Here is a 17,222-nt window from a genome sequence, read left to right as displayed (position 1 = left end):
GGAGCGGGGCCTGGTGGTTAGAGCAGCCCCCAGCCATGGTCTGCCTTGCAGGCCTCCTGACCCGAGGGTCTGGCTGGGCATATGGATGTGGCCCTGCCTTCCCTTGATGAGCACAGCAGAGCAGCTGGCTGGGCCACTGCGGTGCATCACCATGGGGCTGGCTCCGAAACGCAGGGGGAGGATCACGCTGCTTCTCGCACCCACCCCAACTCCACAACCTGACACCCCCCAAGTCCACAGTCTGACAGATCCACCCACACAGCCAACCTGACCCAGCTTTACACACACCCCATTTTATACAGACACACCAGGACCCCCTCCCATCCACACCCAATCACCCCCAGCCAGATTTCCCAGTGCTCCGCTCCCATTCAGAGCTGGGATTCTCTCGCCAGCCCCCTCCAGCTGGCCCCCAGCCGGCCCAGCTCCCCCCACTGAGGGATGGCACCAGGCAGCGGGGGGCTGTTTCTGCCACATCTCTCTGGGGTTCAATGAGGCAAATCCCCCCAGACACAGCTTGTTTTCCACATGTGCTTTTGCTGGCATGCAGGTGCTGAAACTCGGGGGTGGGTGTGCACGTCTGTGTGTGTTGACAGCCTGTGCATGAACCTCTGGGATTGTGTGTTGTGCAGGTGTGGACATGCAGGCAGGGGTGGGTGTATGTGCAGGACCAATGTGTGTGTGTACATGCGCAGAAGTTTAGGCGTGTCTGTCACACAGGGGCTGTATAAGCAATCAGCTGACTTGCTGGGACTCAGGTCTCCTGCTGAATTCACACAGACACACTCTGCCCAGCTCCGGGCATCTGCGCCCTGCTTCTCCTGCCACATCTGTACCGGGCAAAGTGCTACCCAGGAGTGTTTACACCAGTATGTCCAGTGACTGCACAGAGTCAGAGACCCAGATCTCTCTGTGTCAGGTACCTAAACGGGAGTATCAGAGCAATTGAGATACATGTCTCCTCAATTCCCCGCCCCCTCCACACACACACTGTAATGTGTGAGGCCGGGCAGTGTTTTTTCCCTGTTATACAGATGGGAAACTGAGGCACGATGATTTGTCCGGGGTCCTACAGGAAGCCTAGGGCTGAGCAGGAATTTGAACCTGTCTCTCCTAAGCCTCTGGCTATCCCTCTACTCAGTGGGCCAGGCTTTCTCTTCAACAGGCCACCCCTTCTGCACCTGATTCCCTGGGGAGCTGAACCTGTGACATCCTGTGCGCTGCACAAAGTAGCAATGGGCGCGGCCCCGGCACCACCAAGCCACAGCACCGCAGGCTGGCCTGCTGGACTCAACGGATGCTACAGACAAGGCCCCCGGCCGGTGACACTCACATTTGGCTGGAAGCCGGTATCCACAGCTGAGCTTGGCTTTCCCTGTCTCACACCCGTTCAGGGATCGGCATTCCTCTTTGAGCAGCTCCCCGGCAGCCCGGTGAATGCACCCATCCACTGCAAGGCAGAGAGGAGGCAAAAGGTTATCCTGGCATCAAGCAATATAGTCAGGGGCACAGTCCCACCAGTAATGTCACCGCTGGGCATGGCAGGGTGCAGTTCCGCCTACTGCCACTGGGGACTTCTGGAGCTGCTGCAGCCCTGCAGGGTGCAGTACTGCCTGCTGCCACTGGGGGGGCGGTCAACATAAATGGTTAACTGCCCTGTTACTGCTACCAACATAATACCCTTAGCCTAAGAGATTTCGGGGCTGAAGGTCCAAATCTAGGGTGACCAGATGAGAGGAAGAAAATATCGGGACCGGGCCGGGGGGGTGGGGTTGTCTGCCGGCAGAGCAAAAAAAAAAAGCCGGCGGAGCCAAATCTTGGGACAAATTGCGTCCCAACCAGAGATCGGTCGGGACGACGGGCAAACACCTAAAAATCGGGACGGTCCCAATTTTATCGGGACGTCTGGTCACCCTATCCAAATCCCAGCTGATGATCCCTGGAAGGTGATGGGGGTCCTTACAGATATTGCAGGAGCATCGAGAGGCCACCCACTGAGGTCAGGGCCCTGTCGGGGGTGCTGCAGACATAGGGAGAGATGGTCCCTGCCCCTGAACTCTCACAGTCTAAGTGGACAAAGGATGGGAGAGGGAAACAGGCACTGAGGGGGAAGGGACTTGCCCTAGGAGGTTAGTGGCAGAGGTGGGAATTCTGGCTCCCAGCCCTCCTGCTCTAACCACTAGAGCCCACTCCCCACCCAGATCTGGGAATAGAACCCAGGAGTCCTGATTCCCAGCCCACTAGATAGACATCTCCCTTTGCTGTCCTGCCACAAAGAAGCCAGAGACTAAATTCTTTGTTTAACAGGGATAGTCCAGGGACCTGGGCCACCATCTTTCTGCTAGAGGATAAACCCACTGGCATCCCCACCCCACATAGCGCTGGCTGTTTGAATGCACACAAGTGCCCACATCCCCCACAGCTGGGGGCTGCTGGGGGATAGAGACCCTAACCCGGTTGGCCATCCCTCTTCAATCCTCCAATCCTATTACAGATCTCAATCTGTTAGAGCTAATGAATCCTGTCCCAGTGCCATTCTCCGCCGTCCATTCTCCCCCAAGGGAGCAGTAGGTGGATGGATCATAAAAATAAGCCGAAGCAGATTATAATTATTTTTTGAAAACAATCCCCCCTTTCCAGATTTACTGAGCGAGAGGGATTTACACACTGATCGGGGGATTAGCAGGCAATGGAGGTGTCGTCCATGTGTCAGTCACTGCAGCTGATCTAACCACTAGTCATCACTCCCCTCCCAGATGTGGGATAGAACCCAGGTGTCCCAACTCCCACTCCCCTCCCCTCCCAGGTCCTGACTGCCCATCCCCCTTCTCTAACCATTAGATCCCCTCCCTCAGTGGGGTGGGGCAGGGATGCCCAGGCGGGCGGGTGGGAGGGTGTTGTCAGCACCGAGTTCATTACAGTGACACATTGATTGGGTGTCTCCATTATTAGCTCGTTGCCAGTCCATCCTGCGATCCATAAAGCAATATTTCACCCGCTGGGCCTGATGGGGGGCAGAGGGGAACTGGGCTGGATTGCAGCCAGTGCTGGAACATGGCACAGAGCACTAGGTGCGCTGACAGCTCCCTGGGTGTGTGCATCTGGGGTAGTGTTAGGGCGTGGGCGTGAGGGGGTGGGAGTGGGGTCTAGTGGTCAGTGCACAGTAGGGGCACGTGGGGGATAGAAGGGGGATGGAAGAAGCTGGGGGGGCCAGGAGGAAGGGAGTCAAGTAGGGAATGGGTTTTGGTGCCAGCAGGGGCTGGGTGATGGGGCGGCAGTGGGGAATAGGGGGATGTGGGATTGGATGGGAGATGGAGGGCAGGTGATGCTGACAGGGGGACACAGTGGGGGATGGGCAGCAGTGGGGGGCTGGCAGGGACAGAGGGTTGGGTGCCAGTGGGGGAGACAGTGAGGGATGAAGTGCAGGAAGGAATTGGGGGCAGAAGTTGGGGGCTGGAAGGGACAGGGACACCAGTGGGACATGGGGGTTGGGTGCTGGTGGGGTTGGGGTGGACAGTGGGTGATGCAGCTGGGGAAGGCAGGGGATTGGATGCCAGCAGGGTTGGGGGACAGTGGGGGAGGGGGGTTGGGTTCTGGCTGGGTTGGGGGACAGTGGGGGATGGGGCGGGGGGACTGGGTGCCAGCAGGGTTGGGAGGGACAATGGGGGGGCTGGGTTGGGAGGAACAGTGGGGAGGGGCTGGGTGCTGGCTGGGCTGGGAGGGACGGGGGTGTGCTAGGTGCTGGCTGGGTTGGGAAGCACAGTGCGGGGATGGGTGCCGGCTGGGTTGGGAGGGACAGTGGGGGGGGATGGGTGCCAGGAGGGTTGGGAGGGACAGTGGGGGAGGAGCTGGGTGCCGTCAGGGTTGGGAAGGACAATGGGGGGGGGGTTGGGTGCCGGCTGGGTTGGGAGGGACGGGGGGGGTGCCGGCTGGGTTGGAGAGAGTGCGGGGGGGGCTGGGTGCCGGCAGGGTTGGGAGGAACAGTGGGGTAGGGCTGGGTGCTGGCTGGGCTGGGAGGGACGGGGGGGTGCTGGGTGCTGGCTGTGTTGGGAAGCACAGTGAGGGGGATGAGTGCTGGCAGGGTTGGGAGGGACAGTGGGGAGGGGTTGGGTGCTGGCTGCGTTGGGAGGGGCAGTGGGGGGAGGGGCTGGGTGCCAGCAGGCTTGGGAGGGACAGTGGTGGGGGGGATGGGTGCTGGCTGGGTTGGGAGGGACAGTGGGGGGGGTTGGGTGTTGGCTGGGTTGAGAGGGACGGTGGAGGGGTGCCGGCTGGGTTGGGAGAGACAGTGTGGGGGGGGATGGGTGCCGGCTGGGTTGGGAGGGACAGTGGGGGGGGGGGGGCTGGGTGCCGGCAGGGTTGGGAGAGACAGTGCGGGGGGGGCTGGGTGCCGGCTGGGTTGGGAGAGACAGTGCGGGGGGGGCTGGGTGCCGGCTGGGTTGGGAGGGACAGTGGAGGGGGGATGGGTGCCGGCTGGGTTGGGAGGGACAGTGCGGGGGGGCTGGGTGCCGGCTGGGTTGGGAGGGACAGTGGGGGAGGGGCTGGGTGCCGGCAGGTTTGGGGGGGGGCTGGGTGCCAGCAGGGGCTGGGAGGGACAATGGCGGGGGTTGGGTGCCGGCTGGGTTGGGAGGGACGGGTGGGGGGCTGGGTGCCGGCAGGGTTGGGGGGGGGGGGCTGGGTGCCAGCAGGAGCTGGGAGGGACAATAGCGGGGGTTGGGTGCCGGCTGGGTTGGGAGGGACGGGTGGGGGGCTGGGTGCCGGCAGGGTTGGGGGGGGGGCTGGGTGCCAGCAGGAGCTGGGAGGGACAATAGCGGGGGTTGGGTGCCGGCTGGGTTGGGAGGGACGGGTGGGGGGCTGGGTGCCGGCAGGGTTGGGGGGGGCTGGGTGCCAGCAGGGGCTGGGAGGGACAATGGCGGGGGTTGGGTGCCGGCTGGGTTGGGAGGGACGGGTGGGGGGCTGGGTGCCGGCAGGGTTGGGGGGGGGCTGGGTTCCAGCAGGGGCTGGGAGGGACAATGGCGGGGGTTGGGTGCCGGCTGGGTTGGGAGGGACGGGTGGGGGGCTGGGTGCCGGCAGGGTTGGGGGGGGGCTGGGTGCCAGCAGGGGCTGGGAGGGACAATGGCGGGGGTTGGGTGCCGGCTGGGTTGGGAGGGACGGGTGGGGGGCTGGGTGCCGGCAGGGTTGGGGGGGGCTGGGTGCCAGCAGGGGCTGGGGGATGATGCTTTGGAGGCCAGTTGTGCCCCCGTTCCTGCGGCAGGCTGCGCATGGAGGAGCTATTTTTGGAAGCTCCTGGCCCCGGGGGAGGCGCCTGTCATTTCCACTCTGCACAGCGGAGCTCTGAATCCCCCATCCCCACCCGAGGTTATTTGCTGCTGGATTCATAAACCCCCAGAGCGGGAGTGGGGGGAGAGCACCCCTCCCCCCAAGGTCTCCCAACCCATCCTAGAGACTCCCCCACACTCATCCATCTCTCTGCTGGGAAATGGCCTGACTCACCAAACTTAGCTCCCCTCCCCAGCCAACCAGTCCTCTGCCCTAGGCTTGGATCTGAGACAGGGATGACAAGAGGGGAGAGACTCCATGTCTCATTTCCCCCAGCCAGCCCATCCCCCTCTGCCTGCATTGGGGACAAGCCCCCTCCCCCCCCCCCCAGATCCATAGGTAGGTCACTCTAGCCAAGGAGAAGATACAATGTTGTGCCACTTTGTGTGGGTGTGTGAGGAGCCGGCGTGGGCCTGTGGGTTGGGGGTTACCTTTCCTGCCTTAGCCCCGAGGCTGCACAGATCTCAGCTAAAGCCTTCATGACCCTGCAAAGCCACATTCCTACCGAGAGCTTCTGGCGGGAACCAAGTCAAGGCGGCTGGACGCCAGGGGAGCCCTCGTGCCAGGAATGAGCACGGGTCAGAGCAATCGCAGGGCACACTCCAGTGTGTGTGTGTGAGTGGAAATCCCCAGCATGCATTGCAAACCAGGGGCTACAATCCTGCAAAATATACTGGACCTAGTACCCTGCACCGGCCACTGAGATGCAGCCATCTCTGAGGTGGAGCCGGGGGTGGGTTGTACAGAGATCCCTGGGGGACGCAATTACTCCAGTGAGATGGGAGGGGAGCAAGTCCCCAGGGCAGGTGTGGGAGTCTAGCACAGCAGAACTCAAGCACCCTAAGGATGAATGGCCCCCATCCAGGCTCCCTTAGGGAAAGGTACTTGCCTGACCATGCTGCAAACAGCCCAGAGTTGGGGACGGAACCCAGGAGTCCTGACTGTGGGCTGATCTAACCCACTAGGCCCCTCTCCCTGCCCAGAACTGGCGGTAGAACCTTGGAGCCTTACTCCCAATCCCACAGCTCTAACCACTGGATCCCACTGCCCTCCTCCTTGACATGCGCCTTGTTAGTGTGAGCTCTTTTCCCATTGCTCCCCAGTTTGCCTCCCCCCCACCCCGCTGAGCCTGCTGGAATGGGTCCCCGGATGGCGACTGGAAATGACAGCTGCAGAAAGGAGAGCGGTGCCTGGGAAAGGGCAGAGTGTGTGTGTGTGTATGTGTGCGTGCAGCGTGTGTGTGTGCACGTGAGATCATGAAATAAACAACCACACAAGTGCTCTCTGTCTGGGGAGTGGATGATGTGTCTGGTGCACAGACAGAGAGATGGAGACAGACACACAGACAGAGCCACTGGGGGGTGGCCTCTTGGCTCTGATCTGCAAACCCACAAGGGGTCTGTAGCACCCTCCTGTTAAAACACCCACCCCCCCCTCCCCGCCTCGTGCAGGCAATATCCCAGCCCTGCAGATTCTGAGGAGATGGGAGGATCAGCAGGGACCCCCATGGGATGACCAGGATCCACGGAGTGGGGCTCAGTAGGAGGTGCTTCCCCCTCCCCCGCCACAGTGAGTGCAGACCCCAGTGCCCACGGCAGTGCTAGGAGACACTGAGCTGCAGGGAGCAGAGTCGGGGCTCAATAGGGGGCTCTGTACTATGGGAATCAATACTGATCCCAGTGTCTCAGTCCCATGTTATAGCCACTAGACCCCACTACCATTCCAGAGCCGGGAACAAAACCCAGAAATGATGACTCCCAGCTGCCCCTGTTCTCATCCACCAGACCCCATGCCCTCCTGCAGCTGGGGACAGAACCCAGCAGTCCTGATGCCCAGCCCCCCAGCTCTAACCAGTAGATTCCACTCCCCTCCAGATGGCCAATGCAGGGATGACTGACCAGGCTTTGGCATGGTTGCACACAGGTCCACTGGGGTCAAGGCACAATCCATTTGTCCTAAATTGTCCAGAATCCCCCTGGGAATGGCTCCCCCTTTGCCCCCTCCTCCCCGTGCCCTGTAGAGCAGCCATCCACCCACTGCTCAGCCAGGGAGCGTCTGATTAGGCAGCCTGGTCTGTATAATGAAGACCCTAATCCCATCTGAAGGGCAGCGCAATGGGATAGCGCCAGTAATCCACTTCCCCCTTTATCCCTTACATAAGGGAATGGACCCCGGAGCCATCTGTCAGTGAGGGATTATTCCCGCTGCAATCTCATCACAGACAATTACGGCTCTCTCCCTCCCTCCCTGCGGCTGGGGTCCGGGCAACCGGGAGCCAGGCACGTAACTGTGCATTACAGGATGAGCAAGGGAGGGACAGATCCCCATGGCCCGTGGCCAGCACTTCAGAAACACAGGCTGTACAAACCGACCCCTGATCTCACTCACTGCACCCCACTTCCCTCTCGGTGACTGGAATGGAACCCAGGAGTCCTGCCTCCCACCCCCGCTCTAACCAACGGACCCCGCTCCTTTCCCAGAGGCAGGAATGGAACCCAGGAGTCCTGCCTCCCAACCCCGCTCTAACCAACGGACCCCACTCCTTTCCCAGAGGCAGGAATGGAACACAGGAGTTCTGCCTCCCACTCCCACTCTAACTATTAGACCCCACACCCCTCCCAGGAGTCCTATATTTCCTTTCTGAGACCCCTGACCTGCTCCCTGTGATTCCTCATTTTACACTGTTTAACATGGAAAGACCTGGACCAGATCCTGCCCCCCACTGGGCTAGAACGGCTAATTATTTAGGGCCAGATCCCCGGCTGATGCAAAGGGCCCAGTCCATGGATGTCAATGGAGCCAGTTTACACCGGCTGGGGATCTGACCCATTGACACCAATAGAGCTATGGCCAATTTACACTGCTGGAGGTCTGGCGCACTTGGATAGTCTCTGCTCACCCTGCCAGCCCATGCTGCCCGTGGGCAGGTACCCTTCATGCCATGGCATCTCTCCAGCGGGGCTTCCCTTCTCTAGTCCTTTGCCCAGGGGATGCCATTTCCAAGGGGGAAGCCATGCCAGAGACTTGCTCTACGTCGGCTGTTGTTTTCTGGCACCATGGCAAGGGACGCGGGCGAACACTGCGGATGTGCAGAGAAGGGGCAGGGGGGTGGGAGTCAGAGACGGGCTATAAAAGGCAGAGAGCGTGAAAGACTCGTGATGCAAAGGAGAATCAGTGCTGGCTCAGCAAGTTGGAAGCACCTAGAAGCTGGGACCGTGGGTCCTTGGAGAGCCTGTGGATTCGGGGAGGGGAGCTGGGCTTTAAGGCAAACAGCCAGTGATCCCTGTCTCCGTGTCACGCATCCCAATTTTCAGAGCTGGGGGCGGGGCCTAAATATAGGCTCCTCCAAATTGTGTTTTCTGGCTCTTAAAATAAACGGCCTGATTTTCAAAAGCTCTGTGCTGTGGGGCTCAGCAGGGGGCGCTCTCCCCTGGGAACTCATTGATGGAGTACAATGCTGGGGACACTGTGCTGCAGAGTGGGGGGCTCAGCAGGGGGCGCTCTCCCCTCTGGGTCAGTTCTGATGACCGTGTCTCAGGTTCCTACTGTAACCATTACTACACACTTCCTTCTATGGGGCAGGGATAGAACCCAGGAATTCTGGCTCCCAGCCCCCCCCGCTCTAAACATTACACCCCACTCCTCTCTAAAAGCTGGAAATAGAACCTGGAAGAAATCTTGATTCCCAGACCCCCCTCCACACTCTAATCCAGTGGTTCTCAAAGCCGGTCTGCTGCTTGTTCAGGGAAAGCCCCTGGCGGGCCGGACCGGTTTGTTTACCTGCCGTGTCCATAGGTTCGGCCAATCGCAGCTCCCACTGACCGTGGTTCGCCGCTCCAGGACAATGGGAGCTGCGGGAAGGACAGCCAGCACATCTCTCGGCCTGTGCTGCTTCCCGCAGCCTCCATTGGCCTAGAGCGGCGAACCGCGGCCAGTGGAAACCGCGATCATCCAAACCTGCGGACGCGGCTGGTAAACAAACCGGCCCGGCCTGCCAGGGACTTTCCCTGAACATGTAGCGGACCGGCTTTGAGAACCACTGCTCTAATCCACTAGACCCCATGCCCCTCCCACGACTGCAACCCAATACAGGGCTAGGAATAAGATGTTATACTTGTATGCAAAGTTCATGTGTGTCAATAACGATGGAATACAATATTCTATTTTCCTCCACCATTTCCAGGGCGTTTTTTTGTCCCAAATTAAAACCCTTGTCTCATTTGGAGCTAGACGGAACTCGGAACTGTGGGAAGTTCTGCGCTTTTTCCTGGGTCAGAACCAGGGCCGGCTCTAACTTTTTTGCCGCCCCAGGCGAAAAAGAAGAGTGCCGCCCCGCCATAACACACCCCCCCCCGAGTGCCGCGCCGCCACCCCCCCCCAGCGCCGCGCCGCTCAACCCCCTCCCCACCGAACACTGGGTCGCCCCAAACCCCCAGAGCGCTGGGCCGCTCAAAACCCCAAGCGCTACGCTGGCCGCCCAAACCCCCGTCCCCACCCGAGCGCCTCGCTGGGCCGCCCAAACCCCCGCCCCTACCCGAGGGCCTCACCGAGCCACCCAAACCCTAGGAGCGCTGCGCCAGGCTGGCCAACCCCCCGCCCCAAGCGCTGCGCCAGGCCGCCCAAACCCCCGGAGCACCGCGCTGGCCAAACCCCTGGCCCCCCCCCGAGCACCACACAGGCCTGCCCAAATCCCCACCCCCCCAGCGCCTCCCCGCTGAAGTCCCCGGCCCCCCCAGCGCCGTGCCATGCCATGCCACCAAAACAAAAAAAAAATCCCCTTCAGTGCCGCCCCGTGAACAAAAACAAAAACACCGCGAGCGCCCCCCACCACCCCAACATTGGCCGCCCCTTATAAGGTGCCGCCCCAAGCTTGTGGTTGGTCAGCTGGTGCCTGAAGCCAGCCCTGGTCAGAACACGAATGTGGAAATGTAACGTGCAACGACATTCTGGGAAAACCGTCCAATGTTTCCTTTTCAGAAGGTTAAATGTATAATAGAATGATAAGCAAAATGACCAAGTGAAAACAAAGCACAAATTTTTCCACTGACAATTTCGACACAATTAATAGTTTGGCTTTTTCAGAAGGAAAACGTTCCATCAGAAAAATTTCAACCAGATCTAGTCTTATTGTTTCCTTTTGCTTCCGCCTGTATCCAGCTGTTGTCTTTTGTCTGGTGTCCCTAACCTCTGTTTGCCAGAAGCTGGGATTGGGTGACAGGGCATGGATCACTTGATAACCTGTCTGTTCATTCCCTCTGGGGCACCTGCCATTGGCCACTGTCAGAGGACAGGATACTGGGCTTGATGGACCTTTGGTCTGACCCAGTATGGCTGTTCTTATGTCGTGCTCAGATTGGAAGCAACTTGGGGCCGGGGCTCTCTGGTTTGTGTCTGTACAGAACCTAGTGCGATGGGGCCCTGGTGTATGGCAGGGACTCCTGGGCGCGACGGTGATACAGATACTAGATGTTATAAATAGAGATATAATAATAAATGTTTCAGAAGTTTATTTTTGGTTTTTCAACCAAACCCCTGAACATTTGAGATGTAGATGTGGCTGAAAATCAGGGGGAAAAGGGCATTTTTACTTGGGTAAAACTTCAAATTGTTCCCAATCTGGATTTACCTCCCAGTTCTTTCTGGAACTAGACTGGACATGGGGTAGGCCCTCCATGCAGACCCAAGGAGATCCCCCACCGGGTGCTGTATTCAGCCCAAGAGGCCCCTCACCCTGGTGTCTAGGCTGTGCTCCAATTACTATGCAGGTGGGGAGGTGAGCAGCAATCAGGCCAGTGTTCCCGTGCCCTTCGGTGGCTCTGACATTTCTGTGTTTATGGCAGTGATCCTGAGCTGATGAAACTGCATACGGCACAGTCCTACGTGGGGCAAAGCATCAGCTCCATCCTTCCCCCACGGCTCCAGAAACTTCTCTGTCTCACTTTAATTATACACCAGCTGGCTCCCTGAATGTGAGAACCCAGCCCTCCCCTGCTCCAACCACTAGACCCCACTCCCCTCCCAGAGCCAGCTACAGAACCCAGGAGTCCTGGCTCCCAGGGCTTTGAGGTTTTTCCATGGAAGCTTGTTTATTATTGTCATTATTACAGTTAAGCACGAGATCTGTCACCCTGGATCCAACCAGAGATTCCCTCCCCCTGCCACCTAGTCAGACCAGTTGCCCAGCCAGCCTGGTATTCTCTGCTCCCTGCCACCCTGGCTCAGACCAGTGGGCGCATCTACCCCAGCACAGGGTACCAACAGGTGTCTTTAAAGCAGCGAGATCCCCAAGGAGGTGAAGCTCTGTCACTAAGTTCAGTGGCGCCGTTTCCTGGGACATTAACATCACAGCCTCCTGAAATCTGGCATGAGAAAAGACGCCCCCCAACCCTTGACTAAACGGGACAGTGGGCACAGAGGGCAGAGAAGTTCTCCAGCAAAGCACAGAAGTTTGTATCTCCTAAGCCCTGGGTGGCTGCTGGCAAAATGCAATCAGCCGCAGCGGCTCTAGGTGACGGCCGTTGGGAGGGGCAGCTAATTGCGGAGCCCATCTGCAGCACAGAGCGGCACTAACGAGCATGTCCTGTTAATTAAGTCTCAGAGGGCAAGGCCATGGTATGATTCTGGCAAATATCCCGCTTGCCTTCCCTCGTGGCTAATAAATAAGATACCTGGTGCAGGATGATAAAGGAGGGTTCACGGATTCATTCTTAACAGAGATGGGGTTGGCATGCAGAGGTTGTGGCACGCTCACACGATGGTTGTGCAAACGATGCACACGTGGCAGGGGGAATGGGGGAGTCTGTGTGGCATCACCGGAGGCCCACACACACACATAGGCAAACGTTCAGACAAATGCATACACAAAGGCACATGCACACACGTGCACACACCCAATACTCCACACACATGTCCATGCTTGCATATAGGAACACGTGTACACACACACACACACACACACACACATATGCAGGTACACACAAACAGGCAAAGGCACGCCTACACACAAACACACATACACATGCTCACATCCATGGACTCCCATGAACACAGAATTACATACATGTGTACATAGATAGGTTTATATGGGGACAGATGGAAGGGTATATATGGGAATAGATAGATAGTTGTGTATGGGGATAGATAGATAGATGATGGGTGTGTATGGGGATAGATAGATAAGATAATGTAGCAAGAATCCTCCCTGGGCAGGATGACAATGGCAGGGTTAAGTAACTGCCACCAGTACCAGGAGAAATAGCATATGGTGAGCCTACCTCCCCCCCGCTCTGCCCCACTTTGGGAGGGAGCGAGAGGTCTGACAAGGGAATGGCCAGGAACAGCAAATGCAGGGAGATGGTGCACAGCAAACAGGAGGGGTCCAGGCAGTGTGCCTACGCCACAGAGGGCTGGGAGCCAGAATGTCTGGGTTCTCTCCCCAGCTCTGGGAGGGGAGTGGGGTCCAGTGGTTAGAGTGGGAAGGAGGTGGGCCAGGAGTCAGCACTCCTGGGTTCTCTCCCCAGCTCTGGGAGGGCAGTTGTTAGAGCTGGGAAGGAGCATGAAGGGGGTCAGCTCCTGGTAGGGGGAAGGGCCCACAGTTGCTGCTGTTCCGACACACTCAGCTGTGCTAGAAAGCTCCCTGTGCTGGAGGGAAGTTTTGGGGGTTATGCGCGGCAGCGACGGAGCAGAGATTGTAAAGAAAGAGTGGGGAATAAATAATACAGGCCCTGGGTTATGTAAGGGAGCTAAATAATAGATAGTAATAATAGTCCATAAATAATGCAGCCCCGGGATCCTGAGGCATGATGAGCTGTGCGGGAGGCGGGGGGGGATCACCAGACACAGGGGACTGGAAATCCACAGAGGGGGGTGTTTGCATGAGAGACTGATTTGTAGGCACTGCGTGCTGGCCACATCACAGAAGCATTATAACACTACAGGGGCTGTCTGTGTCCCACTTCCCTCCCCGGGTGGCAATAGATAGAACCCAGGAGTCCTGGCTCCCAGCCCCCCAGCTCTAACCACTAGACTGATTCCCAGCCCCCTGTTCTAACCCATTAGACCCCACTCCCCTCCCGGAGCTGAGCATGGAACCCAGGAGTCCTAGATCTAAATGTATAATGATTGTGCTTTGTGATCCGTGAACAGGGCTGGCTGGGCTAGTGTAGGGCTGGGGGCATTCCTATCTTGAGTACCCCTGGTAGCTGTCCCCACAGGAGCCAGCCTGTCCTGGGGCTGGGAGAGACAGCCCCTCCTTGCTCTGCTGGGCCCATGAGCCCCGTGGTCCCTTTCCATCCCTCTGGGCCTATGTCTCACCAATCTCGAGGTGTAAATGGGCTCCTCACTGCAGCGCCATTCGTATGTCAGTGGCAGTGTAGAGCTGACTGGGGAAGGGGGCTGGGCTGAGATTTGGCGTTTTTGATATTCCAGGAAGGGAAAGATCCCACTGCAGTCCCAAAGCCAGGGATATCACCCTCCCAGCCGCCCCCCCTGCACTGACCATTAGACACCACTCCCCTCCCAGACCCAGGGATAGAACCCAGGAGTCCTGACTCCCAGCCCTGGCCTGCTCGAATCCACTAGACCTCCCTCCCCGCATTGGGGATAGAAACCAGGAATCCTGACTCCCACCCTAGTCTGCTATAAATCACTAATCTCCCCTCCCAGAGCTGGGGAGAGAACCCAGGAGTCCTGATAAACATTTCCTGGATGGTGCTCATAGCAAATATCAACACGTCTCCTGTTCCATGGACTGAGTTTGTTGGGTCTCAGTTTGGTTCCCTGGCCTAGCAGAGAGGCTGGGGGTATGAAGGGGCCACAAGGATGAGGCTGTCCACTCTGCCCCAGGGATGTCTCCTGCAGCGAGCGGCTCTGGGCTCCCCTAAAGCACCTTAGGGAGCAGGTAATCTGTGTCCCATCTCTGCAGTTCACCTCTCCTCCAGCAGGAGGCGTGGCAGGGCCGGGTGTGGCACGGGGGCACGGAATGGGCAGCAGGGCTTGCCGGAGAGGGGGCACCCAGGTGATATAAGGGAGAGAGAACAGGATGCTGCTCCAGCCGATGTTGTTGTGTGGGAGCAGGGCCGGCTCTAGGCACCAGCATAGCAAGCAGGTGCCTGGGGTGGCCAATGAAGAGGGTGGCGGCACGTCTGGCCGTTCGGTGGCAATTCGGTGGAGGGGCCGTCACTCCCTGTCAGAGCGAAGGACCTGCCGCCGAATTGCCACCAATCGCGATTGCGGCTTTTTTTTTTTTTTTTTTTTTTGCTGCTTGGGTTGGCAAAAACGCTAGAGCCGGCCCTGTGTGGGAGACAGGCCGGGGCAGCGAGGGAGGAGGAGAAAGGAAGGAAAGCTGAGCAAGAGAGTGAGAGAGTGCAAAGGGGAGGGAGTGGAGATGTGAGATAAAAGGGGGGGAGTGCGAATGGCAGGGAAGTGGGGATCCAGCCTGCGGCTGCAGCCCACCCCCACTCCGGGGCTTCCTGGGCATGTTGGACCTCACTCTAATCCCCCCAAATACCCCGTGCTTGTTAGCCCTGCCCATCTGGGGACTCATTATCTGAGCCAGACTTTAATTAGAGCTTGTTTACCTGTAGGCCAGGGCTCCCCGGGGGTTGGGGGAGACTGGGAAAACAACCCCATGCCCCATACGGCTCACAGCTCTCAGCAGGAGCAGGGCAGTCAAGTGGTGAGGGGGCAGGGCTGGATCCAGGATGCCTGGGTTCTAGCAGAACCCTCTCCAAGCACCCCCCCAACAGTACAGCCCCCTTCCTTGCACCCCCCCAATAGCACAGCTTCCTCATCCCCATAGGCTGCCCCAATCCCACCCCCGCCCTGTGTGCTCTGCAGTCCACACTGTGATAGAACAAAGAGGCCCATAAATGCCAAATAAATTCACGATTGATTCTCCCTGCGTCCTCCAGCGTGTCCTGCTGCCAACGCTGATCACACCAGTGTCTTAGTCAGCAGCGAGCCAGCTCCCTGCACCGGGCCCAGGCCCTGCTCCACTAGCTGCAAACAGTATCTCAGAAGGGTTCACTGGCAACACCTGGCTACAACTGATTCCCTGGCTCTGCTCCCATCCATGGCTCCATCTGTCTTGAACACAATTTAGCCCCAAGATGCTCTTGTGGTTCTAGATCCTAGCCTCTATGATGGCTCTAAATACTTGCTCCTGCTGAGCTTGCAGTCTGACTTCTGGTTGTTCTAGAGCCATGTTCCTATTGTGGTTCAAGATCCTTGCCTCCATGGTGGTTCCAGATTCATGAGATGGCATGCTAGACCCAGGTTTAAGTGGTTCTTGATGATATATTTGGTGGTTCCACAATCCATGACCACATAGTGGTTCTAGATCAATGTCTGTTGTTCTAGATAACCACAGCTATCATGGTTCTTGAATTAGTCATATGATGTTATAGACTGATGTTCTTAAAGCTGCTTTAGTTAATGGCTGCTGATGGTTCTAGCCCATTGATCTTATGGTGGTTCTACATCCAGTTTTGTATGGTCATTCAGACCTAGACTCCAGTGACTGTTCTAGATCCTGGCTCCAATAGTAGTTACACAGCCATATGATGGTTCTCGATAATGGCCACCGTCAGGGCTAGACCTATACTCAGATCTTGACTCCTATTGCTGTTCTAGACCTATAGCAGACCTACACATCTAAAGCGGTTCCAGACTCAGACTCCTAGGGTGGTTCTAGACCTAAGTTGCTATTGTAGTTCTAGACTGGAGCTGGGCTAATAGTTTTAGATACTGTCTGCTCTGGGCTCTAGGCCTGAGCTGTTCTCTTGGTCCTAGGTCTGGGTTGCTCTTGTGGTTTCACACCTGCCGGCGCTGATCAGGGGACTAGTGCTGTGTAAAACGGCTGGAGGTTTGGGTGGGGTTAGAAGGTGCTGCTCCAGTTCCCAAGCCAATCAGGCTGGATCTGCAGACAGTGTACATTGGGAGAGCTCTGTTCATTCCAATGGACCAAGCCTGATTTACACCCATTGGAGATCTGGCCTAACTGACACCAGTAATGGGGACTGACTAAAGCCCTTGACTGAGCATGAAATTCATCAGTGTGCAGAGGGCTAGTATTCGGGCTATGCAGCATCTAAGGCCATAGGGCCGCAGGAGTCCTGACTCCCAACCCCCCACCCTCTGTAGCCCACCAGTGTCCCCAGAGGAGCTGCACCAATGTGCTAAGCAGCAACCAGACAACCAGGGCCAGCTGAGCACATTACAGCCATGCAGCTGGTGGCCCACTGCCCCTTGCACCTTCTCAGTCAGGCTGCTGGCAAATCCCAATGCTGGGACGGGGGCTCCATGCTGCTGCTTCTGGGGTGCGGCACGACCCCAGGCCCTGTGCCATCTGCCCCAGCTCTGTCTCTAATCCCAAAGCTCCATCTGCTTCAGGGCAGCTGAGAAAACACCCCACACACACACGCAGCCTGCCCGTAAGGAGGAGGGGAAGATGAGCAGTGAGGTGCGGAGCTAACAGGGGGCAGGAGTGAGAGTGTGTGAGGGGTGGAGCTGAGTGCGAGGGGCTGTCAGTGACAGGGCTGGGGTGTCAGTGCGTGGAAGGGGCGTGAACGAGGGGTGAGCAGACAGGGGGTGTGTGAGTAAGCGTGAGAGGGTGTAAAGGGCTGGAGGCAGTGGGATACTGGGAGCTGGACTCTGAGTTTCAACAAGGACAAGTGCAGAGTCCTGCAGTTAGGATAGAAGAATCCTATGCACTGCTACAGACTAGGGAGTGACCGGCTAGGCAGCAGTTCTGCAGAAAAGGACCCGGGGTTACAGTGGACGAGAAGCTGGATATGAGTCAACAGTGTGCCCTTGTTGCCAAGAAGGCTAACGGCATTTTGGGCTGTATAAGTAGGAGCATTGCCAGCAGATCGAGGGACGTGATCATTCCCCGCTATTCGACATTG

At 57.9% G+C, this 17,222-nt stretch overlaps 1 protein-coding gene across 1 annotated transcript in view; it reads right to left on the bottom strand.

Annotated features, from left to right (window-relative positions):
* MACROD1 (mono-ADP ribosylhydrolase 1) overlaps positions 1-17,222 on the bottom strand; it is a 194,900-nt gene that overhangs the window by 11,954 nt on the left and 165,724 nt on the right. Inside the window, exon 5 of the mRNA XM_054036268.1 lies at positions 1,334-1,450. Within this exon, the coding sequence (XP_053892243.1) occupies positions 1,334-1,450 (117 nt within the window). The remainder of the gene's footprint in view (positions 1-1,333; positions 1,451-17,222) is intronic.

This window comes from Malaclemys terrapin, chromosome 7 (assembly GCF_027887155.1).
Source record: "Malaclemys terrapin pileata isolate rMalTer1 chromosome 7, rMalTer1.hap1, whole genome shotgun sequence".
Taxonomy (NCBI): Eukaryota; Metazoa; Chordata; order Testudines; family Emydidae; genus Malaclemys; species Malaclemys terrapin.
The sequence above is the reverse complement of the archived record's forward strand: the minus strand, read 5'-3'. Positions and strand labels throughout refer to the sequence as shown.